Raw genomic sequence first — 26,568 nt, forward strand, 5'->3', positions numbered from 1 at the left:
GCACATTTAAAGAAACGCTAGATCAGCATCATCATTATAATCATCACCCTATCAGCGTCCACTGCAAAACCAAAGGCCTCACCAGATGACTTGAAGTAATTATTTCCTATGCTAGCTGTAACCACATTATCTTTGAATATTTCCTTTCTGGCCACCTGAGTCCCTCCCGTCCCCCACATGCTAGATGAGGCTCCCCGAGGAGGGAAATCAAGCCCGTCGTACAAGTGTTCTCTCATAAACTCGGCGTTGTCATTGCAGAGTAGACTGTGGTATGTCGAGATTTCAACTCTTTCCTGTACTCGCTGCTTCGCTTGAAAGAAATAACTGCATTACAGCCGCAGACGTGTCTTATTCGGCGCTAAGCGCAACACGAGAAGCTTTCTCGATGATGCAGATCCCATGTATGCTGAAAGATCTACACAGCCCATCCCCTGGTGGCGCCATCTCCTGTCGTTGACATAAGATGCTTCAGGCCCAAACGCTCCTTGAACACACTACCCCCTTCTATACTTCGTCTCACAAGATGTTTGCAGCACTACGGAAGGCAGAGCTCTCTCGTACCATCAGGGCTGCAGGAACACAAAAATAGTCCCTAGATTATTTGATCAGTGTAGGACTATTAATCAAACAATAAGCACAGCGACTGAAAACTTCGTTTCGACTGGCAGATTTAGATGGTAGAGAGTGCTGATGAAATTTACAGACAAAGCCCGTACGGACACAGCTCTGCGGAGGCCTGCTGCGAGGTAGCGATGTGTCGCCATTTTCCAACATGGCGCCGGCCGAGTCGGTTGTGTCGCCTGTGTGCCCTACACCGACAGTGCGCTGTTTTCCCAACCAGGGGATCGCAGCTGGCTTCTTGAAATGCTTCACGTCGAGAGCGGGGCCAGTTCAAGTACGAATGCGCTCATCAAGATGACGGCAAAACTCACCTTTGGGCGAGGGTGTGACACCTGCTGATTGTTTTTGTGATGAGCTGAAAACAGGGAGTGTTTTGTGCAGATTCTTAACGGAAATGAATAGTAGAAACGACGAAAAAGGGCTAAACTGCCAAGTTTTCGACGGTTCTTTAATAATGGCAAGCTGGATCGATTCTTCGGATCGGTTGCACTTGTGTAGGATGAATAATCGGAATGCACAAATCTAATGGCGTGATTTTGATAGCATCTATGCTCTCAGAAAGGTATTCTTCATGTGATTTCCAAATGGCGGCTGCATATTCTAATTTTGGGCGCATTAATGTGGTATAGGCTAGTAATTGTACATGTGCTGGGGCAAACTTCATTCAGCGTTGAAGATAGCCAAGAAATCGGCTGGATGCTGCAGTCATGTGGTTGAGGTGCGTTGACCACTTAGGGTCGTCAGACAGCTGTAATGCAAGATATTTCTATACTTTAGTAGCATTAAAGAGAACCGCAGATAAAAGTAGCTATGTGGTATTAAGTTGGGGCGCCTGTATATGGAAATGACCTTACACTTAGCAATATTTAAAGACATTTGCCATTTTTCACACCAGTTTCCTACTGCCACAGTAAGTCACGTTGTAAGCTAATACTGTCTTACAACAGTAGTAGTTATACAACAGGTTGGTAGTTATACGAGTGCAATTCGTACGCGACTGTCGAGGTATCGTGGTCCTGCCGTGCCCTCACAGTTACTTTTGCGCTTCAGGATTGGCCCTATCATTCAATTTGAAATATTGTGAGATAAATATCTCTGTTTTGCTTGTGTGTTTTATGGGGGTTTAACGTCCCAAAGCGACTCAAGCTATGAGGGACGCCGGAATGAAGGGCTCCGGCAATTTCTTAACGTGCACTGACATCGCACAGTTCGCGTGCCGCTGGAATTTTTCCTTGATCTAAATTTCACCGCCGCGTAAATATATATCAATTATATAAGGTAATGGTTACGTCAGCAATATTCATATATAAATCATGAATATATATATATCAATTACATATGATTCCTGTTCACGTAACCGTTAGCATTCAAAGCATGAGTTATGGTATTACATCTTATCGTTCGCCATTGATTTTTCAACAACAAAGTACACAAAAATTGTTGTACAAGTAGAGTGTAAATAAAAAATCGTTGTTTCTATTTTTTTTTTGATATACGGAAGTCCGTCCGCGCCACCTATAACCAATCGCTGGGACCGCCACTGAGCTCGAGGGATTATTTGCTCCCGGACAAACATGCGCTACAGTATGCAACGGCGATGTTAAGATCGGAGAACACGGGCCTAGGAGGAATTACTACCAGACGTGAGTCATCGTGAAGCAAAGATGCGGCGAGGGCTGGCGGCGGCGGCAGCAACGGCGGAAGCAGCGCAGACGGCGGCGGCGTCAGATGGCCGAGTCTGCCCTCGGGTCGCAATACGGAGTGGTGCTTCGAAAGGTCAAGTTGTTGCTGTTAATTGAAAGACGGCTGTGTCCTCGACGGAGGTGTCGTGTTGCGGACATCCGGCAAGGGAATACGAGGGCGTTCATTCACCTGCTGGCAGACAGTGGGCAAGACCTTTCCCACGGAGGCAACGAACAGAACACTTGGCGCAGTGGTCAGATTGACACATCAGTGTTTTATGACTCAGTCTCTACCCCCGTTCCATTGACCGAGCTGTGAGAGAGCGAAAGAGCATCAACATCGCCGCCTGCGTGTCCACAACTGTCCATCAGTTTGGACATCGTTCTCCCAACTTTATTCCAGAGTCAGATATCTGGGGAATCCGAAGCCTATTTAACGGGATGTTGTTTTGCGACAGAAGCACTCCCATCTCGACTATAAATATGTACAAATAAACCTTCTGTACAGTTTCCTCCATAACGCAGTTCGACACCGTCCTTCGGAGCCGGGACCTGCGAGGATGAACGGGTCAGTCAACTTAAAGGGGCTGCGAAACACTACCTGGGGGAATACCGGCTATACTTCAGGTGGGTTCTTTATGTCACACAGATGCTGACCTAAAAAGAATTACAGGAATCGATGCACAGGAACGGGAGTTATTCAGTGAAGAAATTTCAAAATACAAGCAAACAAAACGCTGCCCTCAACTCGATTTTGGCGGGGCTTCCCACTCCTATTACGCTCTCCCAATGACGGCACCTGGCGCAACCAATCAAAACAGCCAGCCAGAGCACGTCGCGGAAGTTTGTACTCCATGGTTGCCTGCTCTCTGTAACTCGTTCTTGCTGAGACTGGCAGCGTTGTTTCCATGCCAGAGCGCCCCTGGTGGTGTATTTTTATTTTACTTGCTTAGCAGGGCTTTTATCTAAGACAAACAAGTTGTTTTTGTTGATCTAGTATAAAACGCAGACAGGTGACAAAATGTGTGTCTATTTATTCACACAATTCGCAGTATATTTACTGTCTGTCCGATCATCAAGCTCGCGCCAGGTGATGTCATATCCGCTGCTAAAAACCCGCCACTGTGTGGTGACACCATCAGAGCCATGAAGTTGTTTTTGGGAGGACATTAAAATATTAAAAAACGGAATATACGCGGTATTACCGACGCTGATAGCACCATTATAACTCACTGTATGCAATCAACAGGCAAAACAGTTAACTAAGATTGTGTTTCACGGCCCCTTTAAGGACCCCTCCATCTCCAACACCGGATAGGCGCCGGATGTCGCAGCGATTGTCGCCCTGGCGACGGGCGAGGAGTGCATGCGATAACTGAGCCCTTTGACGGGAAGTATGCAGTAGTTCCTTCGGATCCAAGTAAAGTGATCGTGCGTGCCAGAAGATGCCTCCTGAAAGCATGCAGTACACATTGGTCGGATTTTCCGCGGAGCTGGACTGGAGGCCCCTGTACTTCCTCAAGCCTCTTCCATCGAACAGGGTTTGCAGTGCTTGCGGATTGGTGCGCCCCAAGACGGCGTTGCTTCCTTGCTCCCACACGCTCTGCGAGTCGTGCTACGTGCAGTGCGCTGAACAAGGCATACACATATGTCCGCTGGACGGTTACGAGAGCGTGGACGAAGACGTCATCTGCGTGTACTTCCCTGCCAAAGAGCTGTTGACAAGAGAGGTGAGCAGTAATTCTTATATAGTGATATGATAGCGGTGTCACTCTTCGACCTGCCGAAAAACGTGCTGCAGAAACAAAACGCCCATTTATGTGAGAGGTATTTGTTTGCCACGGGGTGGAGTCTTCTTCAAAAAAACTTGGAAGACGCTTAGTATCCGCCTCAAAGGGGCAGTGAAACACAATTTAAGTGCATTGTTTTGCGCGTTTTGTCCATAGAGTGGGGTATAATAATGCTATTAGTATCGGCCGTACCGCGTACCTTCCGGTTTTTATTATTTTAATTAGCTGCCAAAAAAAAAAATTACCGACGATTACGTTACTTCCTAATGCGAAATTTGAGCGCAGCAAAAAGCTGTTTCACCTTTTCGATAAATTGAGGCAAAGAAATCGAGCAACACATGTATGCGCTATCACAGAGTTTTTTTTTTATTTTTCACACGTATTCCTTTAACAAAGATTCCACTAACAGTTCTTGACAGTCATGAATGAAGCTTTGTGGTCGGAGAAATAGACTGATATATGTTCGACTTGGTACACCAATGCTTGATTCTCAAAGACGAGATCTATACAAGTGCCTCGCGAGGTTGTCACAGCCGTGGGACGCGTTACGAGCGAGAGGAACGGGATGTTCTCCCGCATAAGTGTTAGGAAATTGCTGTTTGTCTTTATGTCAACATTAAAGTCCCCCACTACTAAAATCGGTGTGGATCGATGGACGGTTAATGCGAGTTGCAGGAAGTGCACGACGTCTTTCGTGAGTGCGGTAGGGGCGAAGTAGGCAGCTACTACCAGCAAGCCGTTGGGCAACTTTGCGGCGCACAGTTCGCCAAGTTCATGTGACGTGCCAAACATTTCGACTGGTATTGCAGAGAGACCTGTGCGCAAGTAGATAGCGACTCCCGCCGCTCTGTTGTGGTCTCTGCGAGCACCACAGCAGTATAGGAAATCTATGATTTCGAGAGGCTCTTCGGGATCCATCCAGGTTTCAGCAAGGCAAAGTACAGAGGAATGGCGCAGAATGTGATCGTGGTGTACGTCCTTGGCATGTGCGGCAAGGGAGCGTACGTTAAGAATGTGGTTGTGAATGATGAATCAAGTGCTGCCAGCGAATGACGCGTCCATTGGCTCTCTGCGTGTGTTACTGATGTGTGGTTAACATGTTAAGCTTCGCCTGTAAGAGTGGAACGCGACAGCGTCTTGCAACGCTGCCAGGGAGTCCACAGAACGCCATCGCCAATTCGGCTGTACGCCTTGCTGGACGGTAAATTTATTTTTTGAGGAAAGGAAATGTATCTCTCTCGCATATCTGGGTGGACACCTGCACCTCGCCGTAAGGGGAAGGGGGAAGATGGGAGTGAACGAAGACGCCGTATTAGCTAGACGCGCCTTTGTTCATTCCAAACCATTCAGCTGGCATTACGGAGTGGCTAGCGTGCTCGTATCGCACTCCGGAGACCCTGGTTCGATTCCCCAACTCGACCAATTTCGTTCTCGGTTTTATATATTTATGCGGTCTAACTAGAAAGGTTAATTAGGCTATTTCATATTTACATTATTGCATTTCTATCCATCGTGTTCTGTCATTAACCTGTCAATTGTTGGAACTGTCTAGGATGTTCGACACAACGTATATGAAACGAGCAACGTCTTACTGAGTGGGGAAGTGCGTGGTGGTGGTGGGAACGCGGCTTCGTACTTATGTGTTTTTTTTTTCAGCAGCGTCTCCTTCCGCGGACGCTGTTGTCGCTGCGGCGCGCGTCTTTCTTTTCTTTTCTTCTGACCTCTTCATTCTCCTCTATATTAATTAGGCTAATTGATTAATTAAGCAATTAACTAAACTCAGTCCAACTTAGTTGCAGCATCACTATACGATCGCTTTGATTGGTTGTATGGTTACTAGCCAAAGTACAATTGGCCCCATTTGAAATTCGCGCACTGTGACGTCACGAGCATTTCGACCAATTGAAAAGCATGACATTAGGGGCGGAGCTGGTTACGAGGCCGACGCCGACGCCGACGCCGACGCGAAACCCAGGAACGGACGCCAAAGAGCTGCGCTCTAAAACAAAGTCATGGCGCTGATGGTGTCACCACACAGTGGCGGTTTTTAGCAGTCGATGTGACTTCATCGGGTGGGAGCTTGATGATTGCACAGGTATTAAATATAATGCAAATTGTGGTAATAGATGGTGGGAGCTTGATGATTGCACAGGTATTAAATATAATGCAAATTGTGGTAATAGATGAATATACATTTTGTCATGTTTTGTGTTTTACATTAAATCAACAAAACCAACACGTTTGCATTACACAAAAGCACTGCAAAGGAAGTAAAGCAAAAAATTAACGCCACCCGAGCCTCTGGCTGTGTGGCATCGAAAGACTTTGCACATATCAGTACAGATCTGGCCTACATGGAGGAAGAAAAAAACTAGGAGAGAGCATGACGTCACAATCTTGAAGCCTAGTCATAAAAAATATAATAGGAAAGCATCATGGGAAAAAAGCCCTCACGTGACAAGGCAGCGGTAGCTCTTAGCCGGATTTCGGTTTCGCTCTCTCGCGCTACGAGCAACTGTGCGACCATCTGCTTGTGTTCGCTGACGGCTCCGTGGTGAGCGCAACCTGCTCGCTCGCCGCAGCGGCCACCATCCCCGAGCGACGCGTGCGCTGACTGCGGCGCAGTGGAGACATTGGAGCACATGCTCCTTCGCTGTGCCGCTTCTGCAGTGCCGCGTCGTGAGATGCTCGAGGCCTACAGGGCGCTGGGAATCATCCCGGACAATCTCGAAGCGCTCCTGTTGCCGCGCGGCAGTGCGCGCACCCGTGACAGAACAATGGTGAGCCTCTGTGCGTTCATCGCGCAGGCGGACTTGACTTCCCGCTTGCTCTTCGCCAGGTAGTGCACGCGTGACACGAACGCTCCGTGGGTGCTACCTCGGACGGTATACGCGGTCGGGAGCCCCACCCTGGCCGCTAGTGCAGTGTACCGCGCGCGGCTATTTACACTACACAGAGTTTACTTCTTTTTGTAAGTGATTGTGCGCAGTGGCCGGGAGACCCCGCGCAGGGGCAGACGTAAAGCCGCCGGCACTCTCTCTCGACAGGGAGAGAGAGAAATACTCCACTGCTGCATTTCACGTCGGAACCGCGTATGAGCGCGAGCGTATTCTGCGCGACTTGTGCCTCGAGAATAGCGGAGAACGGCGGGCCCATGGGCGGGCCGAAGTCCGCCTGCCCGAGAAATACAATCTTGCGCAGCGCGCCGGAGCGCTCGTTCAACACGTCCATCCGCCGTGAGCGCTCTGGAAGCCACTGCGCCCTTTTAAGCATGAAATGCTTTTAGCTCCCGTTGTCGGCAGTGTGGTGACGTCACGCCGAGACCGAGAGCCAACATCCGGGCACTGCATTCCACTCATCCGGGCACTGAAACGAGAGCATCCGGACACCGCACGAAATTTAACGAGACTAAGAGAGAGGGCCGCGCTTCAGCGCCGTCCCCAAGGATGGGGCTGCGGTCCCAAACTCACGCATGTAAAAGAACGACCGCTGGGCCTTCAGCTCATGAAGGATCCCCCTTTGGCAGGCAGATGTATACACGCTCGCAGAGTATTCGAACGCGCTGCAGATACATTCTTGTCAGGCATGCGTCTAGTTGTGACGTTCCCGCCTGTCGGGGGTCAGTCACAATGCAACACAATATTTGTTGCTATCTACGGGTTCTGCTGAAGCGAGGAGAATTGAGCCAACACACAACGCCTCCGAGTCAACCTAATTTCTTCACTCTCTGCCTGAAGGTGAAACTGGGAGTTCCGCTCACCGCTGTCTTGTATTAGGCGTCGGTGCAGTCCGGCCAACAGGTGCCTCGCTCTCGGCTGCTCTGGCGGGGTGGCGCTCAGCCTGGTGACGGTCCCACGTTTCGGCGAACTGGCCCGGCGACCGCTAACGGGGGCTTCCATCCTGGCACTGTCGGATCTTCCCAGGCGTCTCGGCTAGCGGTTCTATGACGGGTCGAGGCCTCAGGGTTCTTGGGCGTCTCGAATGGCGGTACTATAACGGGTTGTGGCGTAAGGCTTCTTGGGCGTCTCGGCTGGCGGTCAGTTTGCTGCGGATGCCCTCAGGTCCGGCCTCGCCGACTACAGACCAGCGCGATCTGCTTCCGTTCACCTCGCCTGTCACTGCTCGTTCTGTCCTTTGTCTCTTCTGTCTCCAACGCGTCTCTCTGAGGATTCTCTTTCTTTCCTTCGGTGTCCTCCTCGCCCAACGGTTTTTCGCCGTCGCTGCTCATGCAGCCGACCAAGCGCGCCCGCCGATTTTTCCACGAAGCCGCGGCCGTTAGGACGCGAAGGCGGTGGCAGCGGTGGGATTGGGTCACTGCACATGTATTATGAGCTGTAGATGCACTCACAGCCACACTATGTTTGCACCATCCTCTTCGTCTTTTCCTAGCTCCGTTTGCAGAAGCTCCGGTGGCACGCCATCGCGTACGCCGTGCTCGACGCAGAATGCATGCAGCGCACCTTCGGATGGAAGCGGGTAGTGGGCCGCCAGCATGGTGCGATACGCCTTGGGTGAACAGCGGTAAACGTCCAGGGCGAAGCGCAGCGTGGGCTCCGTCCAGCGCACAGGAGCATCGCCGGGCTGCTTCACGAGACGCTCAACCTGATCACCCCGCAGGAAGCGGGATAGCCGCTCTGACTGACGAGACAGAGCTGCTTTGACTCGTACCGCCTGGCGCGCCGCCTCGCAAATGTCGCGTCGCAGGTCGGCGCTCTGCTGCTTCAACGTCGTCTCCTCCCGTCGCAGCTCGTCGTAGGTGGGAGGCCTCGCAATCAGGGGCGGTGGTCCAACCACTCCACTGGATGTCTTTGCCGAGAGCGATTCAACATACAGGATGATGGGCATGGGAGGAGAGCCACCCCGCCAGAGCAGCCGAGAGCGAGGCACCTGTTGGCCGGACTGCACCGACGCCTAATACAAGACAGCGGTGAGCGAAACTCCCAGGTTCACCTTCAGACAGAGAGTGAACAAATAAGGTTGACTCGGAGGCATTGTGTGTTGGCTCAATTCTCCTCGCTTCAGCAGAACCCGTAGATAGCAACAAATATTGTGTTGCATTGTGACTGACCCCCGACAGGCGGGAACGTCATGAGTGGTGTCAGCGGTGGGATTGGCAAATGGCTTGAGCTTGTGATCTGTGCGCCTTGGCTCATACTGATCTTCAAAGTGCGCCTCGCAGACACCGTAGCAGGAGTCCTTGGGAGGCACCCAAAATTTGCCATTCCCACCCTGTTCAGCCATCGGAAAGTCCCCAAACGGCGCCGGACGCTTGTGCGTGGCAGCTGTTGGGACGCGACATCCCACCGCTGCCACCACTGTTACGAATGGTGCGTCGCACCCTAGTCACCACTCTTGGAACTTGTGCGTCTCAGCCTGCTGCCTCCGTTGAGCAGAGCTGAGCGAAGAACGGTCGATGGGACGGTAAGTGAACTGACGTTTATGTACAATTAATATTCACAAGGCTTTTTACAAGATATGTACAAGGGCAGTGAGCACAACGGGCTAGGACGAGGCCCTGCAGAGAGCGTCTCTCTGTCACGATGGCGTCTGCTGCCCGTCTGCTCCCGCGTCTCAGTGCGGCTCTCCTCTTATAGACGCCGGTGACCGTTGCGTTCCTCTGCACCCGGCGTTCCTCTGCTCCGATGAGGTCACGCCACAGGCCACCGCTCGGATTGGCTCGATCCGACGCTAGTGAGGAGGAGGAAGGGTCAGCCGGCCAGCCAGGATGACGCCGTGTCATGGCGGCGAGTCCGTGCCTGCTTTGCGCGACGGCGGGCGCACAGCTTTGGTTCCCCGACAGGCCAGCGGAATGAGGGTTCAGGCACAACAGCACCCCCGCCGCCAGACAATGCGCCACGAAGACGAGCTGCTTCCGCGTGGCTCGGATGCGGGGCGCGCTCGAACACCAGGCTCCTCCCAGTTCCCGTCCGGTGTTCAGCCGCAGGTGGCTCCATGCTCCTTGCCGTGAACAGGCCCCGCTCGCAGGACAGGATCGCTGTGCCTCCGCCTTGTCGCCCAGGTGTCTGGACCAGCTTCGCTCGGTCCTCCGGAAGAACTTGCTGCTCGGCACCGGTCGTGCATGATTCTGCACCTTGCCAAGAATCGATCGACAACAGACAAACCCAACACGAGCAAGTGCCCTCTGCCACCTGTCAAAACGCCAGACTTCAATGCCACAAAAAACTCTACTAGCTATATTTCTGTCCCCTTTTTGCTCCCTCTTCAACAAGAGGCACATGTGGGATACAAGAACTCTAAAGTAATTAACTCGTGTCAAACGCATGTGACAAACGGAATGAATGAATGCAAAATAAATTTGGTCTCTTGAGATCACTTGGTTCAGAAGACGCTCAGCTGAGGCCACAAATGAGGACATCAATTTTGCCCCAATCTACGAGCGAACTTGACAGCTGTTCGCAAAGTGACAACATATAAGTCACGAGGAAGTCTAAGGCTGCCTTGCTCAGAACGCATGGCTTAGTGCGTCTACGACAGCGTTACTCTTTCGCTGTAGCTGCGCTCTCCTCTCTCTCCGTACTTGTCCTTCCAGTTTCTACGGGAAGAAGAAGACACTGACAACTTGTCCCTTTCCTTAAGCTTCTCACGCCAGTCGCGGCGTTCAATTTCGAGTGCGCAACGCCTCCGGTGGGACCATTCTTTCTTTTTTCGTGACGGCAAGTGAGACCTTCCACGAATCTTCAATTTCACGCGCACCTGTCCTTTTCGCACGATGCGAGGTCCGCATCTACCCGGCCTTTTGATTTTCGGCCTACAAAATGGCGTCGTGTCAACTCGCGGCTGTCCATCGCGATAACTATGCTTGGCGGAGCGCTTAGACGCTTCCTTCTGGCCAGTTAACTTGTTACCTCCGTCACTACGGCCCCGTACAATCTTTCGCTTCATGAGCCACACACGCGTTTTCACTGCGCGAGCGTGCCGTTTTCTGTGGGACCGTGGTTTCTCCCGTGACCGCAGCGGAAAATGATAGCCTGCATGACAGCCTGTGCCCTCGCACATTTCTTTAGCTCCGATTCTAACGATAGTTTCTGGGTTGACAAAGTGACGGACTTTGCTGCAGACATTTTGCCGGAGACGCTGGTGCTTCCGATGGCGGCAGCGCGTTTCTGCGCGCGTGCCCTTTCTCTCTTTTCGGAGGCACCACTCTTATGCCTGCCTTTCATCTTTCGGTGGCAACTCTCTTTCTCGTGCTTGCCTTTCCTCTCCTTTCGGCAGCACCACTCTTTCTCCTGTTTGTCTACCACCTTGGGATGATAGTCCACTTTCCTTAACTGGCGGTTCCTTTCCTTCAGGTTGCCACTTGCTATCTTGAGCTTTCCTCTAATTTTCTCCTGTGGAAGCTCATGCTGCTTCTGTCCCCTAAATTGCTGCTCTCTGATAATATCCCTCTGATTGAGAGCCGATTCACGTGCGCTACTTGGCTCACATCTGTCTTCGGCGCCTTTCCTGTATTCCTCAAACCTGCGCTCTTCCGCCTCAGCGTCCCTGAGTACACATACGTCCTCATCTTCCTCGCATAGAATGACGTCCACAACCCCCATGTCGTCTGGATGGTTCTGAAGGCCACTACCGTCCAGCACCTGTGTCTTCAGACGCAGACAAACCAGCGTTCTCTCCCGACATAAGTGCTGGCACGCAGCTCTCGCCAGGCTCCTGACGCGTTCCAGCCGATTGCAGATGACGGTCTGCCTTGCACTCAGTTGCGGCGTTTCCGCTACTGCAGCTGCTTTCCGGAATGTGACTAAGCTCACAGCGCTGCGAAAGCACGAGACGCGTTTTGCATCGATCGCCGTAAACACTAGCGTCCAACTTAGCGTCCGCGAACTCTATATGCATCCGAATCCGTTGACCGAAAGTGTCACGTTTCTGCGTTTCTGCCGAACGCGATGCACAACACAGAGCGTCATCCTGTGACTTCGCTATAACTGGCACTGGCCTGCGTTTCTGCCGAACGCGATGCACAACACAGTGTTTCATCCTCTTTGACTACGCTAGAACAGGCACTGGCCTGCGTTTCTGCCGAACGCGATGCACAACACAGTGCGTCATCCTGTTTGACTTCGCTAGAACTGGCACTGGCCTTTTCATTAATGTCCAGCCGAACATCCTCTCTGCCATTCCCTGCAACTGCTCCTGCTTTTGAAACGCCAGGAGATCCAATTTCCTTCAGCTCTGCTCCACTCTCAATACGAGAGACCTCTGTAACTGCATTGTCCGATGCTGTGGCTACCTTATCCGAAGATAGAGAGGTCTCCACAGTTCGCGAATGTGGAACATCTACCACTGTTACAGCAGCAGTTACATCTGCCACGTACGGACTACCTTCCTGTGTGCCGCACTGGCAGGCCTGCTCCAAAGCTACGCACTCCACCTCTGTGCCACGATCGTCCGAACCTTCCGCATTTTCGAGATATTCTAAAATGTCGGCTTTAAACTGATAGGGAAAATCGTAAAACGATTTGGTACTATCTTGCTCTCGCTGGTACCTTTGGCGAAGGTCCTCCGGTGACAAGTCATATTTCATCAGTAAAAAGCCTTTCAACTCATCGTAGTTCGCCAAGCCGCCGTCCAACAGGCGCTTGATAACTTCATACGCTTCGCTGGAAAGAAAGGCTACCAACTCCTGTGCCCAACTATTCCACTCAACGCGCTTTCCCTCGCAGACGCGCTCAAACTCCGCCAAATACTTCGCCATATCTTCGGCGATCACGAAGGGCCGTGGCCTGTCTCTCGGCTGCCGGCCGTTGGACTCATGCAGAACGGACAATGCTTCAATTCTCTCGCAACTTATCCGATGCGCTTCAAGCTCTAGGTCCATAAGTTTCCTAACGCGAGCACGCCGTTTTATCTCAGGCTGCTTCCGTTTTGCTGCGTCTTCGCGCTCACGGCGTTCTTTGATCTCATCCCAGGCCTCGTTGGCTTCCTCAGCCGTTACTTCCTGTGCCCGCATGATCTCAAGGATCGCATGTTTTCGTTTCGTGGGGCCCAAATCAATGCCCAACTCTTCGCAAATTTCGATGAGTTCCTTCACTTTAAGGTCCTCCATCGCAAACAATAGCCTCTTGCTGTTCGCCCTTTTATTTGAATTCTCTTGCCGTTCAATACTAAGCACTACTAGCATAAAACGCGCAAGCAATTCTTTACAACAAAGCCTTGTTAACTCACTGTGCACTAGCTTTCGTTTCAAAGCGCTCCGACATGGCTCGAAACGGCAAAGCTCTCTCCAGTGCAACACACAGCCCTACACTAGACTACAATCACGTGTGCTAGAGCAGTCTGGCGAATTGAGGGTAAAACATCAGGAACTCAACGCGCCGAGGTAGCTGACGCCGGTCGATCCCGCAGCTGTCATCCACTGTTGTGGTTTAGGCATCCCACCGCTGCCACCACTGTTGGGACGCGACATCCCACCGCTGCCACCATTGTTACGAATGGTGCGTCGCACCCTAGTCACCACTGTTGAGACTTGTGCGTCTCAGCCTGCTGCCTTTGTTCAGCAGAGCTGAGCGAAGAACGGTCGATGGGACGGTAAGTGAACTGACGTTTATGTACAATATTCACAAGGCTTTTTACAAGATATGTACAAGGGCAGTGAGCACAACGTGCTAGGACGAGGCCCTGCAGAGAGCGTCTCTCTGTCACGATGGCGTGTCTGCTGCCCGTGTGCTCCCGCGTCTGTTGTTGTTGTTGTTGTGACTGAGAGAAGGATGAAAAGGAAATTGCACGGGCCTGCCTACTGGCTCGAGCTAAGCCACCACCGCTGCCACGTGCAGATAGAGTAGAGTTAACAGATCAAAGGAAAGAGAAAAAGGAAAGAAAAGACGCGCGTCGCAGCAACAACTGCGTCCGCCGGAGCGGACGCTGCACAAAATCAGATAAGCGGCCGAAGCCGCGCTCGCCGAAGCGAGGACAGATACTTGCTCCCGCGTCTGTTGTTGTTGTTGTGACTGAGAGAAGGATGAAAAGGAAATTGCACGGGCCTGCCTACTGGCTCGAGCCAAGCCACCACCGCTGCCACGAGCAGATAGAGGAGAGTTAAGAGATCAGAGAAAAGAGAAAAAGGAAAGAAAAGACGCGCGTCGCAGCAACAACTGCGTCCGCCGGAGCGGACGCTGCTCAAACAACAGATAAGCGGCCGAAGCCGCGCTCGCCGAAGCGAGGACAGATACGCTCCCGCGTCTCAGTGCGGATCTCCTTTTATAGCCGCCAGTGACCGTTGCGCTCCTCTGCACCCGGCGTTCCTCTGCTCCGATGAGGTCACGCCACAGGCCACCGCTCGGATTGGCTCGATCCGACGCTAGTGAGGAGGAGGAAGGGTCAGCTGGCCAGCCAGGATGACGCCGTGCCATGGCGGCGAGTCCGTGCCTGCTTTGCGCGACGGCGGGCGCACAGCTCTGGTTCCCCGACAGGCCAGCGGAATGAGGGTTCAGGCACAACACAGCCCAGCCGGAAACAGCAGTGATGCCACGACTGTTGCCACCACTGGAGCTGCCCCTTCAGCGGTGGCCACCAGCCAGCAGGCGGGCGTGCACTCAGCGGCCCCTCCCTGCTGGGCCCAGCCGGCCAGGGGTGTGGCTGAGCCGGCCTTCACGGTGGCCACCTCGGGTGGCAACGTCGTCCTCGTGCCGGCCACCACCCTGGGCCAGGACCGGGGCCTCATCAGTGGCCGGCCGCCGGTTGCCACCGTGGCCAGCTCCAATGCCTTCGCATCAGTACCTGTTCCCCGTGCTGCGGCAGCTCCTGCCCGGCCCCAAAACATAGTGCTACCGCCACTTGGCTGCCTTCCCAACGCCGGCCCCATCATCCTGGTGCCCATGAGCCAACCGAGCTTGGTGGTGCCCAGAGCCCTGCCAGACTCGGCTGTGAGCAGTGCAGTGCCAGGACAGGGTGGCTCTCCTCCCATGCCCATCATCCTGTCTGTTGAATCGCTCTCGGCAAAGACATCCAGTGCAGTGGTTGGACCACCGCCCCTGATTGCGAGGCCTCCCACCTACGACGAGCTGCGACGGGAGGTGACGACGTTGAAGCAGCAGAGCGCCGACCTGCGGCGCGACATTTGCGAGGCGGCGCGCCAGGCGGCACGAGTCAAAGCAACTCTGTCTCGTCAGTCAGAGCGGCTATCCCGCTTCCTGCGGGCTGATCAGGTTGAGCGTCTCGTGAAGCAGCCCGGCGATGCTCCTGTGCGCTGGACGGAGCCCACGCTGCGCTTCGCCCTGGACGTTTACCGCTGTTCACCCAAGGCCTATCGCACCATGCTGGCGGCCCACTACCCGCTTCCATCCGAAGGTACGCTGCATGCATTCTGCGTCGAGCACGGCGTACGCGACGGCGTGCCACCGGAGCTTCTGCAAACGGAGCCAGGAAAAGACGAAGGGGATGGTGCAAACATAGTGTGGCTGTGAGTGCATCGGTCATTGGTATAGATCTCAGTTCTGTGTGTAGAGTAGGTTCTGCAACGTCCCCTGTGGATATTGCTTTTGATTATATTTTCCCACCTAATGCAAAGCATCTGCCGTCGAGGACCCTACTTAGTCTCCTCTCAGAACACCTTGACTGTTTCCCCCACCACAGTGTGATTGCTACAGATGCGTCCGGGGCTGGCCAGAACGCAGCCGTTGGCATTTTTTCTGAGGATCTCTCTTGGAGTTATTCACTTCGAGTCCCGGATTACACTCCCATATTTCTAGCGGAGTTTATGGCTCTTGGGCTGGCTGCTTTAAAGATTCCCCCCAGTGTCTCCCAGGTGATCTTCCTCTCAGATTGCCTTTCTGTGTTGTTGGCGCTGGATTCTAAACGGGACGATCTATTGAGCCGCCCATTGAAGTATTTCATTTCTGGATGGGTGAAAGAGGTGCGCTTCGTCTGGATCCCAGGTCACTGCGGTATTTCTCAAAACGATGCAGCAGACTTTTTAGCAAAAATTCAGGGGGCACTTTGACTGTCTAAAGTGGGTAGAGGCGGAAGCGTTTTCCGCACCACCTTCGCTGTTTCTGTGGCACTGGTGGCGTCACATATATTTGAGTACTAATTACTAAGTGATGGCAAATCACTAATTAATTGTTAATTACTTATTAATGCCTGAATACTAATTAATGCTAATTAATGACGCTTAAGCTGCGCCTTTAGGAGTGGGACGCGACAGCGCGTTGTAGCGCTGCCAGGGAGTCCACGGAACGCCACCACCCGTTCGGCGCGATGCCTTGCCGTTTGAACGCCACGCTTTTTGAGGAAACGAAATGGCGCAGTAATTCTGTCATCTCGGTGGACACCTGAACCGCACCGTAGAGAAAGGGAGGTAGGAGTGAAAGAAGATAGATAAAGAGGAGCCGTAATGAAGAAAATGAAAATTGTATTTGAGGAAAGGAAATTACGCAGTAACTGTCTCACATATCTCGGTGGACACCCGTCAAAATTCAGGGGGGGGGGGGGGGGGGCATTTTTTTGACCTAAAGTGTGGTCACTGATGTGTGGTTAAGATGTTAAGCTTCGCCCCTAAGAGTGGAACGCGACAGCGTCTTGCAACGCTGCCAAGGAGTCCATAGAACGCCATCGCCCATTCGGTTGTACGCCTCACTCGTCGGTAAATTGGTTTTTGAGGAAAGGAAATGTATCTGTCTCTCATATCTCGGTGGGCACCTAAACCTCGCCGGAAGGGAAGGGAGGAGGATGGCAGTATGTGCAGACACCGTATTCACTAGACGCGCCTTTGTTCATTCCAAACCATCGAGCTGGCATGGCGGAGTGGATAGCGGGCTCGTCTCTCACGCCGCAGACCGGGATTCGATTCCTGAGCTCGACCAATTTCGTAATTGCTTTTATTTATTTATATGGCCTGACTAGTAAAGCTAATTGGGTAATTAAGTAATTAACTAAGCTCAGTCCCACTTGGAGCATCACTATACGATCCCTTCAATTGGTTGTATGGTTAATAGCCAAAGTGCAATTGGCCCCGTTTGAAATTCGAGCACTGTGACGTCACGACCATTTCCACCAATTGAAAAGCGTGACATTTTCTGTCGACAACTGCTGCTTACAACGATGAGACATTAAAGGCTTCCGCCTTAAAATCTACTCTCAATGCACCGGTCGCCTGTAACGTCCCTAATCTGATCCTTTTCGGAATGTCTCGCTTTCACCGCTTTCAGCATATTACCACTATGTGCAACGATCCCTTGCTGTCTACTATTGACTACCACCATCTCACGTACCCATGGAAGGTTCGGGCTTGTAAATCCCGGCAGTGTGAGGTTGCAATGACACTCCTGCGGTGCAGAATTCCCCGCTTAAATCTTTATTTATGCAGATGCGGGTTCAGTCCCTCAAACCTTTGTACGACTTGTGGAGAGGTGGAAACACTGGAGCATTTCCCACTCTATTGCCGGAGGTTTTCACTTCAGAGAAGGACGTATCTCGAAATTCCAATTTCTCGAATGGGACTCACTTTGTCGGTTCCGCTTCTTCTCTCATTCGGTGCTAGCGCCAGAGGTTTCGCATTGCATCAAGTTTGCGATTTCCTCCGCAATTACATAATTGCTACCGGCAGGTTCCCTTGCTAATGGTACCCAAAATGTCCGCATTGCAAAATCATTCAGAATTTTTTCTGGTATTCAATTCTCTAATCTTTATGCCGGTTTTTTTTTTCATTCATTTCTTCCCGTAATTTCTTTAAATTCCATATCTGATTCCTCGCAATACGTGCCCAAAGTTAATCATTAGCTTGGCACCAAAAGGTAATCCATTAGCTTGGCACCAATTTGCCTTCTTTGGGCTCTCCTCACTGAACCCTGGCCAATCCCCCGTCGTGGGTATGTGTCATGCCACCAAGGCAACAACAACAACGGCATCCACAGCTCATAATACATGTGCAGTGACCCAATCCCACCGCTGCCACCGCCTTCACGTCCTAACGGCCGCGGCTTCGTGGAAAAATCGGCGGGTGCGCTTGGTCGGCTGCATGAGCAGCGACGGCGAAAAACCGTTGGGCGAGGAGGACACCGAAGGAAAGAAAGAGAATCCTCAGAGAGACGCGTTGGAGACAGAAGAGACAAAGGACAGAACGAGCAGGGACAGGCGAGGTGAACGGAAGCAGATCGCGCTGGTCTGTAGTCGGCGAGGCCGGACCTGAGGGCATCCGCAGCAAACTGACCGCCAGCCGAGACGCCCAAGAAGCCTGACGCCACAACCCGTCATAGTACCGCCAGCCGAGACGCCCAAGAAGCCTGAGGCCTCGACCCGTCATAGAACCGCTAGCCGAGACGCCTGGGAAGATCCGACAGTGTCAAGATGGAAGCCCCCGTTAGCGGTCGCCGGGCCAGTTCGCCGAAACGTGGGACCGTCACCAGGCTGAGCGCCACCCCGCCAGAGCAGCCGAGAGCGGGGCACCTGTTGGCCGGACTGCACAGACGCCTAATACAAGACAGCGGTGAGCGGAACTCCCAGTTTCACCTTCAGGCAGAGAGTGAATAAATAATGGTCACTCGGAGGCATTGTGTGTTGGCTCAATTCTCCTCGCGTCAGCAGAACCCGTAGATAGCAACAAATATTGTGTTGCATTGTGACTGACCCCCGACAGGCGGAAACGTCACAAGGGGTGGCAGCGGTGGGATTTTGCTGAAGTTTTGGTGCGAGACCATTAACCCTCGTACCCGAGGAGAAAAGGGCCAACATGTAGCTGCAGGAATCATCGAGTCTTCACGAGGGGTGATAGGAGCAAATCAGATCCTGTTGGGAGCTGTGATTCCGTCATTCGCGGGGGGTGACAACGGTCCCAAGATAAGGGACTTTCTGCAAATTTTAGAGCAGGTCGGTAATCTGGGCGGATGGCAGGAGAAACAGTTAGTCGGGATGGCGCGGTGTAAGATGGTCGGGGCTGCTCTGGACTTTGCGTGGTGGATGAAGAGGTGGCAGGCGTGACTTCGTATAAATCGTTTAAAGCGCTCGCGCTGAAACGATATGATACTGAGCCGGCGTGCAGGAAGTTTGAGAACGAAGAGAATTGAGCCAACACACAACGCCTCCGAGTCAACCTTATTTATTCCCTCTCTGCCTGAAGGTGAAACTGGGAGTTCCGCTCACCGTAGTCTTGTATTAGGCGTCTGTGCAGTCCGGCCAACAGGTGCCTCGCTCTCGGCTGCTCTGGCGGGGTGGCGCTGAGCCTGGTGACGGTCCCACGTTTCGACGAACTGGCCCGGCGACCGCTAACAGGGGGCTTCCACCTTGACACTGTCGGATCTTCCCAGGCGTCTCGGCTAGCGGTTCTATGACGGGTCGAGGCCTCAGGCTTCTTGGGCGTCTCGGCTGGCGGTACTATGACGAGTTGTGGCGTCAGGCTTCTTGGGCGTCTCGGCTGGCGGTCAGTTTGCTTCGGATGCCCTCAGGTCCGGCCTCGCCGACTACAGACCAGCGCGATCTGCTTCCGTTCACCTCGCCTGTCCCTGCTCGTTCTGTCCGTTGTCTCTTCTGTCTCCAACGCGTCTCTCTGAGGACTCTCTTTCTTCCCTTCGGTGTCCTCCTCGCCCAACGGTTTTTCGCCGTCGCTACTCATGCAGCCGACCAAGGGCGCCCGCCGATTTTTCCACGAAGCCGCGGCCGTTAGGACGCGAGGGCCGGCGGCTCCGTTGGGTTGTGTCGAAGGGGATCAGGTGTCCCTCGGAGGGCAACGGTTCCCCTAAACCAGCGCCTCGCCTCCTCTGCTGGGAGCCCTCCTGGTGCTGGCTTGCCGGCCTCCCCCGCCACCTCAAGCCGTTAGTAAGGCCGTTGCGTTGCAAGACACTGCTGGCCTGTGGGTCCGCGAACTCCGGGAAACTGTTTGTGCCGCGAACGTTCCGGCCTACCCTCGTCGCCGCAGGGTGCCGGCCTCTTCGCTAACGCGGGGCTCATGCTCAGCCAAAGACGCACTCCTCTCGAACTTGACATGTTTATGAGGGTCACGGCTGTCCTCTCTCCTCTTTAGCCCTCTGGCTACTTTGCACGTCTTTCTGTTGCGGCCGCCGGATTCCACACAATCGCCTTCGCAGACGGGGCAGGGCAGTAGTTTTAAAGCCAGACACAGTGTCTCTGGTGCTAGTGAGTGGAGAGAGTTCTTTTGGGCCATGCCTAGGCCTCCCGTACACGGTCCTTCTCATAGTCGTGTCCGCGTACGCTTCTGCATCGTCCTGCATTTCATTGCCGCTACCGTCACAACTGCGTAAGCCGAGCTATGGATCCTGATGAAAGGAGGGAGAGGAAGCGTCTTGCGGAAAGCGATCGCTTAGCGAGTGATACGCCACAGCAGAGGACTGCTCGCCCCTGCCGACAACGCCATGATTATGTGGCCGCTCCCGAAAGCGACAAGGCCGCCACGGTTCGCGGCTGCCTACCTAAGCCCGCACTGTTGCAGGCGATCGCTTCGACGCAACAAGAAGAGTGTGGTTTGGTGTGTTGAACACTAGACCCATTTCCAGATTTTGACTTGTTACCATCTACAACCAATGTGTTATGCCCGTAAACATTTCATGCTTACTCTACTCTCGGTTACGGGAGAGGCAGAGATTTTTTTAGAGGCTCGTTTTCTTCGCCTACTCTCGAGTTCTTCGGTTATAGCATGCGCTGAAATACACGCTCCGTATGTGTGTATAACGACGAAAGGAATTCCTCTCCATTCTCTTTATGAACCACAGTCGAACATTGACGAGGTCGCGGCCGCACCCTTTGATGAAAAGTTTACCTGCAGTTTTCTACAGTGCACCCCAAAACACAAGAGCGTAATCAACAGAAGCGTTGAGACGCGGAGCCTTCAGACAACCTCGAGATCGGTAGGCATTCCGCCAAAGCTGCAACACAGGCGCTGCGCTTCTGCGCTACATCGGAGCACGGACGTTCACTAAAAGCACCGCAGGTTGGCAGTCTGGTAACTGTGGAGGGCCTATTTCCCAAGTGTCAGTGCGCAAAAGGGCCCTCGGCAGCGGCGTCAGAGGAGGATGGCTTGCAGAGGCTGAGCGCACTCTCTCCTAGTTTTTTCTTCCTCCATGGTCTCGACGCGGCAGGCGTGCGCGCTGTTGGCGGGAACATGGCACCCTCTGGCGCCCCAGGGCGATCTGCACATGCGTAGTGGCTGTGGGGGGGGGGGGGGGAGAGCTCGAGCCCTGCAGCCCCCCCCCCCTCTCCTCTGCAGTTGGCGCCTACGGCCATTGATCAATAGAGAGTTTTAGTATAGCGTTAGCGTGATAGCGGACCTAAGGGAAATTACGTTAGCGTGCCGCAAGCAACTTATCCCCACAGACAGTTTTAGTATAGCGTTTTGAAAACGTTAAACGCCATCTGCTTGACATGGATGCGAATGGTTGGTCGACACGGCCGCTAACTTGCAAATTATAATTTTTCCGAGTTTTTTATACGAATTATTAGTGCAGCGTTCATTTTCGTCTGCAAAATGACCCCGAAATTACAATAAAATGAAATAAAAACGTAAAACAGTGGCGCCATCTAGTAAAGGCAATGTTAACTACAAGCCGTTGGAGCAAGAACATTTGTTATCACATGACGTCTAATGTTTAAAAAACTTTTGTAAATTTAATATAAACTCTCTTTACATAATTTAAGTCCATAAAACACCGCGAAAAGCCCCCAAATCTATTTTTGTCTCGTTCCAGACGTTTTTGCTGGTTTCTGCTGCGTTTCGGGCCGTTGCAGACGGTAGCAGTGCAGCTGGAGGGGCTATTAGGCTTGCGCGCTCCAGAATAGAGAGCGTATCTTAAAAACAGGGCTGAATTGCAGCTTAAACTTTATCGGCGAAGCAAGGTAAGTCATAGCGAAAAGCAAAAACACCAGTAGTTGCCGGTAAACATGCCGACCGGAATCGCAAGAGCTGCTGAATCGGCTGAAGCGGGCGGCTGTCGCTTGAAAGGACGCCGCCATGTTTCCACGCTAAGGGCACAAACGCCGCAACGCTAAATTCTGAAAATTTCGCGCGTACGCTAACGCTATTTCCCCGTTAGCGTTCTGCGCATGCGCACTCTGGACCCGCTATTCCGCTATGCACGCAATTACGCAAAGCCCGCTATACTAAAACTCTCTAATGTTCCCGTCTGCGCTCTTGACGCGACGTTGAAGCATCGCTGGGCCAGAATGGCGTCGACGTGGCTGTTGTAACCATGGAAACAACTCTGCCAGCCTTGGCAGGAACGACTTACAGCAAGCAGGCAACCATGGTGTGCAAAGTTCCGCGACGTGCTGGCACAGGCTGCCTTGATTAGTCCCTCTCAATCGCTCTATTGGGAAAATTAAATAATGGGAAGCACCGCGATAATGGAGTTGAGGGCCCCACTTTGTTTGCTTGTATTTTGAAGTTTCTGCAGTGGATAACTCCCGTTTCTATGCGCCGATTCCTGTAATTCATTTTGACTCAGCATCTGTGTGATATAAAGAATTCAGTGAAGTATAGACGGCGACCCTTCAAGCAGTGTTTCACAGCCTCTTTAAGAGTGAAACACGATAGCACCCGCTCCTTCTACCATCCAGATGACGGCATCACATCACACTGCTCCAACATGTCCCCGTGGCAATGAAAACTTTAGACGCCGCTTTTTTGAGGACGAACGATGACGTCGCGCTCACTCACAGCGCTCCTGGTGGCTTTCGCGAGAAGTGGAAAGCTTCCATTCTCTCAGGCAGCTCAAGGCCTCCGCCGCTGGCACTCCCGGGATTTTTCAGGGACTTATGACGTTACGGATCCGTGGCAGCCTAAGACTCTGTCGACGACAGCCTTTCCGCCTTACGAGGACATCCATGCTAGAACCTGTAAACCAATGGGAAATTTCGTTGCGAACCAAATAAGAATTTCATTGGGGCCAGGAATTCCGTTAGGCCCCACAGTTTTCACCGAAGATATGATCTAATGCTATCGCGTTTGAATAGATCACATTTTGTTTCTGGCTTCGCATAAACGCTACGGAATACGTTTTCTTTCCCTAAATCCCGCGCTATCATACTCATGTTTGAAGCTGGAATGAGACAGAATTGACCAGCGATATCACAGCTTGAAACTGTACGTATTAACTCTCTTTGTTTTCTTGTTCTCTCGCGATCGAAATTCACGACCTAAAGCGTGGTAAAACTCCGTTCTGCACCACCAAACGACAAAGGTTCGCTCTTTCCTCCGTCGCAGCCATCGCTGTTATCTCAGTCCTACCTTATGCGCGCCTTATCATTGCAGGTGATGTGCTGGAACGTGGCAGCTGGCTGCGAGTATGTGGCTCCTGCTTCGCGGATCGCCAAGCATTTCCAGCGCGATTGTGGACACCACTCTGTTCGCTGTCCCAAGTGCTCTGCCACCGTTCCCTGTTCCAGTGTGATCCCGCACCTGAAAAACTGCTATTGCAAGTCGGCAAAGCCTGCCGCATCGGACGGCGAAGGACATTCAGATTCCTGGAACGCCGCTGCTTTTGACTCTTCTCTGAAGGAAGCATTTGAAAAACAGGCGGGGGAAGTGAAGGAGTTTCTCGGGCAAATAGTTTCTCACATTAGTGCACACGGTGACAGGCTGAACGAGATCTCCCACGCGATAAACAACGCTAGGGAAAATCAGCAACGCGAAGCTGCGACACAAGCTAGTAAACTCCTTGACAATTTCACACAAATCACGTCTAAAATGGACGCATCTAACAAGGAACTGAAATCGGTTTTGGCCTCGAGGTCTGATACAACGAATCTTTCCGAAAGTATAAGAAGTTTAGAGAAAACACTGAAGGATGAAATCGGTAATGCAGCGAGACAAACTAAAGAAAAGTTATCAGAGAATGCTACTGCTATCGAAGCAGAAAAAGCGGCAGCGCAAGGAAATATTGAGTCTAGTTTAAAGACACTGGAGCATGTCAAAAACATTGTGCGAAACACTGAACAAAGCAAGGCGCTCTGTGTGTTTGTTGTAAAGGATGTCAAGTCACTCCGGGAGACCACGTTGCAGAAAGGCTGGGCTGATTATGAGAGCGACCTCGTCTGCCTGCGCGGCTACAACTTGTCTCCAGGAGTTTACCTCCACAAAGACGGTGAATCTGTAAAACTGCGCGCACGGTTTCGCCTGTATAAAGGCAACATGGACGACCTTGTGCAGTGGCCATTTAACCATACGATCAAGCTTTCAGTGATGCATCCCAAAAACCGCTGCGCAGATCGCGTGCTTGAGGGAAAAACAAATAATCCTTCTAACACGGCCCTTCAAGAGCCAACAGCATGCCGCAACTTTGGTGCGTGGATAAATGAGCATTCGCTCAAAGTCGAAGACCTAATGAAAGACGGCTACGTGGAAAATAATCAACTGTGTGTAATGTTCGAGATCCTTCCACGATCAGCCCCATATTGGAAAACTTTTTATAGTGGGCCTGAAGTTCCTTCCAGTAAGCATCAGCAGTGGAATCAGCCTTCTTTTTGACAGTGTCGAAAATTTCGGAGGCCTTTTGGCGATCATTTGGGTGAATTTACTCTTGCTTATAAGACCTCTGTGACGGATGTATGAATAAAAAAATGGCTGGCGTTGAACGTGGTTTGAACCAGTTATACGACCGAAAGGACTATTAAGCATGGTCTCCGCCGTCTCAAATCAAATATCAAGGTCAAGGCCAGGTGCCCAATGGTCAGTCATATGATCACGTGGTCATACCAACACCCATTCAAGTTTAGTTGGACCTTGTGAGGAATCGACGGTCAATGTCTATGTGGTGGCCACTGTCTCAAATCCAATGTCAAAATCAAGGTCAAGTGCCGAATAGTCAGTCATATGATCACGTGGTCACACTACCACAGCTTGGGCTATACCACCCCGCAGTTAAGTTCCGTTTGAACTTGTGAAGCATTGAAGGACATTGTCTCATCATCATCGAAATCGGAAGTTGTACCCCCATGAGCAGAGCTCTCACTCTAAAGTGATTCATTGTGAAATTTTCATAACTGTGGGCCGGTACTTTATGTAATGTCAAGAATAAAAATATTTGCATACAAGCTTGTGTAGCTCTTTATTTTTCTCTCTCCTAGATAGCCGCCGTTTTTTTTTCTGTAACCTCTGGAACTCAGTTCAAGCAAAGCAAGTTAGCGTCTGCTCTTCTAACCGTTGGAATGGTTAGTGCAGTGGGAGTGCATCCCACTCAACGCAGGTGCAGCGATAACGCGCGTTCGTCACACGGCGAGCAAACTATATGTATATATACGTGGCCACAATCGGTCTTTAGGTTTTTACCATATAGTCCGATACAAATCAAGAACTAAGTGGTATTCATCCTTCAAAGCACCTCCCTTCAACCAGCAGCGACGACCTATTGTCATGATGTCAAGGCCGACCGCCTTGCACCTATGAAGAAAGTCAGGAGCGTGGCTCCAACTTCTTAACCTCATCCGCCCACCTAACTTTCTGCCGCCCCCTGCTACGCTTTTTATGCGAAGCATACTAGCCGCACAACCGAGCTCTTCCTTGCTGCGTCGCGCACGGCCGCGTAGCTACCACTTGACCTACATCGGCGCACCACGTGATATGACGTCACAACAGCTGTGAAAGCTGGGGCTCAACTCGTGCGCTCGATTGCGGACGCGCAGCCTCCACCGCCGGCCTAACTACCGCTCCTTCCGCTAGGGACGCTGACGTCACAACAGCTGTGAAAGCTGGGGCTCAACTCGTGCGCTCGCTTGCGGACGCGCATCCTCCGCCGCCGGTATGCTTCGTATCCTAGGCTTAACCAGGCCATTTGCTTTTCTTCGAATCCACTCCATTACCCTCAAGGACCAGGGGCTATCTTGCCTTCGCATTACAGCCCCTGCCCAAGCACCTTTATTCCCCTTGATTTCTCCTAGAATGCCATTAACCCGCGTTTGTTCCCTCATCCACTCCGCCCGCGCTTCCGATCTCCACGTTACACCTATCATTTTTCTTTCCATAGCTTGCTGCGTTGTCCTTAACTTAAGCTGAACCCTCTTTGTCGGCCTCCACCTTTCAGACCCCTATAGGTGAGTACCGGTGAGATGCAGCTGTTAAATAAATTGTTAGATAAAGTAATGCAAGTTTCCTCCTGACTGCACTAAATTGCGAAAATCCGTAACGAGCCGTACAAAAGCGCTTTGATCACTGCGAATAGAAAGCACAAAGTGTATCACACAAAGTGTGATAAACTTTCCGAAAGAACAATGAGAATAGAGAAAACCCTGCAGAATGAAAAGACTGTCACTAACAGCGAAGCAGTAAGGGCTGCTGCGCAAGTAAAGAATGATTTTACTCCGAATAAGAACCACATCGAAAACGCTCTGCAACTCACTCAACTAAGCTAGGCATTCCCTGCTGAAAAAATTTGTGTGATGCAATAAACTCATACAGTTTATCATACAAATATCATACACTTATCATACAAATAATAGAAAATTATCATACAAATGCAATACATTTCTGTAAAATCATAGTCATCATAGAGTTGTCATAGAATATCAAAGTAAATGATATA

At 51.9% G+C, this 26,568-nt stretch overlaps 2 protein-coding genes across 3 annotated transcripts; one reads left to right on the forward strand and one right to left on the reverse strand.

The window, feature by feature from the left end:
* Positions 1 to 3,712: 3,712 nt before the first annotated feature.
* On the forward strand, positions 3,713 to 25,084 carry LOC149329651 (uncharacterized). 2 transcript variants are annotated; one of them, XM_089560373.1, is made up of 2 exons: positions 3,713 to 4,033; positions 23,304 to 25,084. In XM_089560373.1, the coding sequence occupies exons 1-2, from the start codon at positions 3,749 to 3,751 to the stop codon at positions 24,516 to 24,518; spliced, it is 1,500 nt and encodes a 499-aa protein (XP_089416499.1). In that variant the 5' UTR covers positions 3,713 to 3,748; the 3' UTR covers positions 24,519 to 25,084. The 2 variants fall into 2 exon arrangements, with proteins under 2 accessions (XP_089416499.1, XP_089416500.1); XM_089560374.1 differs by lacking the exon at positions 3,713 to 4,033 and adding an exon at positions 13,895 to 15,509 and having other exon boundaries at positions 23,304 to 23,444.
* On the reverse strand, positions 6,220 to 8,973 carry LOC149329652 (uncharacterized). Its single transcript, XM_089560382.1, has one exon. The coding sequence runs from the start codon at positions 8,936 to 8,938 to the stop codon at positions 8,438 to 8,440; it is 501 nt and encodes a 166-aa protein (XP_089416508.1). The 5' UTR covers positions 8,939 to 8,973; the 3' UTR covers positions 6,220 to 8,437.
* Positions 25,085 to 26,568: the final 1,484 nt, after the last annotated feature.

This window comes from Amblyomma mixtum, chromosome 9, assembly GCF_055824585.1.
Source record: "Amblyomma mixtum isolate Tamu chromosome 9, ASM5582458v1, whole genome shotgun sequence".
Lineage (NCBI taxonomy): Eukaryota > Metazoa > Arthropoda > Arachnida > Ixodida > Ixodidae > Amblyomma > Amblyomma mixtum.

Coding starts and splice junctions, on each gene's coding strand:
- LOC149329651 (XM_089560373.1), top strand. CDS start 3,749: ATGCCTCCTGAAAGCATGCAGTACACATTGGTCGGATTTTCCGCGGAG. Junction 4,034..23,303: donor AAGAGCTGTTGACAAGAGAG/GTGAGCAGTAAT, acceptor TTATCATTGCAG/GTGATGTGCTGGAACGTGGC.
- LOC149329652 (XM_089560382.1), bottom strand. CDS start 8,938: ATGCCCATCATCCTGTATGTTGAATCGCTCTCGGCAAAGACATCCAGT.